General features: G+C 38.9%; 1 protein-coding gene across 3 annotated transcripts in view; it reads right to left on the reverse strand.

The window, feature by feature from the left end:
* Positions 1-2,903: 2,903 nt before the first annotated feature.
* The window catches only part of LOC125047499 (protein kinase C-binding protein NELL1-like), a 118,256-nt gene continuing 116,159 nt past the window's right edge, over positions 2,904-5,000 (reverse strand). For 2 of the 3 annotated variants that reach the window (XM_047645736.1, XM_047645735.1), the window contains one exon: positions 2,904-4,941. In XM_047645736.1, coding sequence (XP_047501692.1) covers positions 4,396-4,941 — 546 coding nt within the window. In that variant the 3' untranslated portion in view covers positions 2,904-4,395. The remainder of the gene's footprint in view (positions 4,942-5,000) is intronic. The other variant, XR_007116746.1, reaches the window with a different exon arrangement.

Below are 5,000 nucleotides of genomic sequence, written 5' to 3' on the forward strand. Positions count from 1 at the left end.
CACACACACACACACAATTCACAAGCATATTCATCTGTTATAATTTTATTGTATGTATATACAAACACACAGACACACACACACACAGACACACACAGACACACACAGACACAGACACAGACACAGACACAGACACACACAGACACACACACACACACACACACACACACACACACACACACACACACACACACACACACACACACACACACACACACACACACACACAACATTCACCAGCATGGTTCATCTGTTACAACTTTATTGTCATATTGAAAGTTTAATCTGAAGTGTATACTTATTTTTTTATATATTAAGAATCTTCCAAAACATTAATATGAAGCTCTTGTTAATACTTTCATGAAACACTAAGACTTACTAATGATTTGGTATCATTTGTTAAGCAGTCTATTGCAAATTCAACACTTAAAAGACTGTAATAGTGAGGATCCCAAGTAAGCTTGAAGTCTAAATATCTAGAACCTGCTATTTTTTCCCCACAAAAAAATCATGGATGATGCAAGATGTATGATTAATTGGAGGGCCAGATAATAGAATTTAAAAAGAAGGCAGTCATTAAAGAATTTCATGAACTGTTCATACAGTTCTGAAAGTTGGAGTGTTATGAAACTAACTGCATTTTCTACTTCAGAGAATACACTATGCTGATTGAATTACTCCAGGATTTGACTCCCTGTTTATACAAGTGAAGCATGCTCTTTACCACACACAAACCGAGTCCCAATTTCTATATGTAAATATGGCCTTTTAGCAATGGTAAGACACAGTAACAATAACTACTGACCTTGCTTCTCTGTTCTTCTGCAGGTTAAGGAGGGCAGAGTAGCCTCCAATATAGTTTTTTGTAAGGAAGGATTGCAAGAATCATAAAAATGGTAATGCAGATGGAATATGTTTATATTATCAAGTATGACCATTAACATAATTGAGGGATTAGAATTAATATTCATCGACTAGAAAAAATATAGAATACATTTTAAGTCATCATATAACCATTGTGATACGGCTAATTATTTACAGTTTATGATTTTGTATACAATGAATAGCTTTTTATAAAATTAATTATATAATTTACTGTTGAACATAAAGTTTTGGTGTAGAAGTGGAGTAACTATTGAATTTGCCAACCACTACTTGCCCTCCAAGGACTGCATTGTATATATTTCAGTATGGAAGTGTTCAAATTTTCAAATTTCTTTCCTCAAGAATCTCTATAACATTTCTTATAAAAATTTACAAAAATTTTAGATGGAAATAATAGCTTACAGATTTTTAAACACCATTTCTTTCATGGGATATATTTTAATGTTCATTGTATGCTGTATTAATACAGATATAAAATAAATATTAACAAATAAAAATCATTTACAAAACAGAACCCACAAAAATAACATTCAACAATTCCACTGTCATAACACCCTCTGTTACTTTTGGAGAACAAGACACTATCCTGAGCTGGACCTTGGGCTCCTACTGTAGATATTAATCATTACTGACAGGTTCTCCCCCATGATTAGAAGGTAGTGTAAGCAGTAATGCTCTCTCATGACACTCTCATGAAACACATACACCTCCCTTGATGAGTTGTGACATTAAATAGATGGCATGATCTGAATCGTTTTATATTATAAATAACGAGAATCCCCAGGGGAGTATTGAACAGGAGCAACAGCAAATTATATTCATTTTCAGTATGATTACTTGTTTCTCTATCAGATATCTCATACAGTTACATAACCCAAAGTTCCTACACCACAGCTGTATCACATTTTTTGCCTATTGCCTTCTTATTATAACGAAAGTTCCCACAGTTGATTGTTTAGCTTTTACTTTAGTCTATGCTTGTAACACCCAAAACTTTAGAATAACTGGTTATTTCAATTATTGCTTGCGGTAAGACAAAATTATCCAACAACATATATATATATATATAAAACAATATTTATCATATAATACATCAATAATACCTGCTTTGGAAACTCAAAATTGGTGAATGGAAATTGTGAGCGCTGACCAACTCTGCGGAACGCGTGGGTTTAGCTGCCTGTTAAACGTTACTTTGGGCTATATCTAAATCATGAAATTAACTATCTCCTACGATTGAAGTTTTCACTTTTAAACAATACTCAATACTTAAGCATATGTTAAGCTAATAATTCTTTTTTCTCTACTCAATTTTATTTGAGCCTCATATGGCATCAATACATCAGTTTATAAAAAAATTAACTTTTTGCACATATTACTATTAATAGAATCTTCAGATATTCAATGCACTCCTTGGTTGTAAATAATATGCTGTTGACTCACTAGAAAGATCTGAGCGAACTGGGGTTTATACATTTCCATACTAACCCAATTTCTTTTGTGTGTATGTGTGTATGTGTGTATGTGTGTGTGTGTGTGTGTGTGTGTGTGTGTGTGTGTGTGTGTGTGTGTGTGTGTGTGTGTGTGTGTATGTGTGTGTATGTGTGTATGTGTATGTGTGTGTGTATGTGTGTGTGTATGTGTGTGTGTATGTATGTATGTATGTATGTGTGTGTGTGTGTATGTGTGTATGTGTGTATGTGTGTGTGTATGTGTGTGTGTATGTGTGTGTGTATGTGTGTGTGTATGTGTGTGTGTATGTGTGTGTGTGTGTGTATGTGTGTGTGTGTGTGTGTGTGTGTGTGTGTGTGTGTGTGTGTGTGTGTGTGTGTGTGTGTGTATGTGTGTATGTGTGTGTATGTGTGTGTACGTGTGTATGTGTGTGTATGTGTGTGTATGTGTGTGTGTATGTGTGTGTATGTGTGTGTATGTGTGTGTATGTGTGTGTATGTGTGTTTATGTGTGTGTATGTGTGTATATGTGTGTGTGTATGTGTGTGTGTGTGTATGTGTGTGTATGTGTGTGTATGTGTGTGTATGTGTATGTGTGTATGTATGTGTGTATGTATGTGTGTATGTATGTGTGTATGTATGTGTGTATGTGTGTATGTGTGTGTATGTGTGTTTGTGTTTGTGTGTTATGTAACATTTGTTTAAAGTTGCATATGTTAAATAAATGATCTATAGTTATGTGTAGCTCTTTGACTGTGTCATGTACATGTAAGCTCATGTATGTTTGTGTACAAAAGGACACATCATATACATGAAGTCACGTAGGTTATGTGTGATCAGGTGTTCTCCCCAATGTTTGCCCATATCATTTTTAGGGGGCTTGGTAACAGTGGGCAGAGATAGATGTCAACATGCAAAAGCCCAAAGGTTACTAATTACTTACTTCCATGTCAGTATAACAAAATTGACTAGACATAGACAAGTACACACACAGATAATGTTGTGTTTGATAACAATACTGAGTTTACCCAATCATTCTGTAGGCAGTTTTGTCAGCAGAAAGTATAGGATATTTATTAGGAATGACTAGAGACTCAATAATATTTAACTGTAGTGCAGGATATCATCTCTTGTAAAATTCAACATTTCATTTATGCGACAAAAGGAATGTATATTCCCTTAAGTTATAAATGCACAATGTGACAATACCTTACACAACAAAATAAGGACGAGACTAATGTGACTAGCAGGCATATGGAATGACCAGAGATAAAACAAGTGAACAGTCTTTGCATCAATTCATGGCAGTCTGGGCTATGGCAACATTCACTTTGAATCACCAAAATAATAATCGGCCAGGTAGCCTAAACACTATATAAATGATATGTACAACACAACCATACCTCCGAGCACCCGCTTTACGCTATCCTGAACACTGAGTTTCAGCTAGAGAATCCCCGGACATAAACGCAATAGTCCCGAGAATCACTGTATCTGGGCGCTTCACTCCCCCAGGACCACCGCAACACTGACCACGACTTGAGGAAGACTAGCGCTTGACAGGCAGAGGCAGACAAGGCTACAGCTGAGGCGGACTACGGTATAACAGACCTCATAGTGGGATCTGCAACTTGCATTAGCTGCTTTTGCTGCTGCTGCTGCTGCGGAGGGCATGGGAGCAATGCAACTTGATGAGAAGAGCTGCTTGAAGGAAATAGCATGAGGAGCAGTGAGGAGCAACAATCAAAGAGAACAGGACTGTCAATTCTGCTGCTGCCTCACCCTCATGGAAAGTTGGCACTGCCCCATCTTTAAAGGCTGACTAAACATTCTTGCTTGTGAAGATTCCAACTCCCATTAATCAGCCAGGCGGTGATCTGCCCCTCTGCTTGGAGAAGATTCCGTACAAAGCCTGATAAATAGTGAGCAGAAGGCCAGGATAGCTGAGACGCCTCCTGCCGCAGAGAGTCGTGGTGTGGCGGGGTTCGGCCATCCTCAGGTTGGAGGTATGGCTCTGGGGGGTTTATTGAGGCACACGTCCACTTGTGCCTGACTTAGCTTATGGTTCACTGTTTCTCTGCCTCTCTCGGCGCTCCCTGAATAATTGTGCTTTACGAGATCGGATCCATGAGATGGGATTTCGATAAATGAGTCTATGGTGCCAAGTATTTGGCACCACATGAGTCTTTGCAATGTCACTATCACTAGTTTTCCCCAGCGGGGCAAATGTCTGAGGCACATCATAGGGTAGGGGAGCTCTACCCACTGGTTTGTTGGAAGCCACCACCAAGGCGGCATGAGAATGTGGGGCAGGTCTGGTGGGCGACGGGGTGCGGGTAGAACTGGGCTGGTGCTGGTGAATCTTGACAAGCTCCCAAACAGCCTTCTTGGAGGGGGCAGTGACATCACTTGTGGCAACTTTAGAAGTAACTGCCAGAGAGCTGTGAAACACCGAAGGAGGGGTGCTATAAAGCACATTAGCATCCCCCATAACAACAGATGGAGCATTCCCAACCCTCGAAGCACCAGGGAGTAGAGTTGGAGAGGCAGGCCAGTACCCATCACCCACACAGTGGCTGCGGTAACGACAACACACCTGTCCACCCTGGAGTGTAACAAAATATCAGTCAGATCACATGAAAGGTACATTGAAAATAAATGAAT

The sequence above is a fragment of the Penaeus chinensis genome, chromosome 41 (genome assembly GCF_019202785.1).
Source record: "Penaeus chinensis breed Huanghai No. 1 chromosome 41, ASM1920278v2, whole genome shotgun sequence".
Taxonomy (NCBI): Eukaryota; Metazoa; Arthropoda; class Malacostraca; order Decapoda; family Penaeidae; genus Penaeus; species Penaeus chinensis.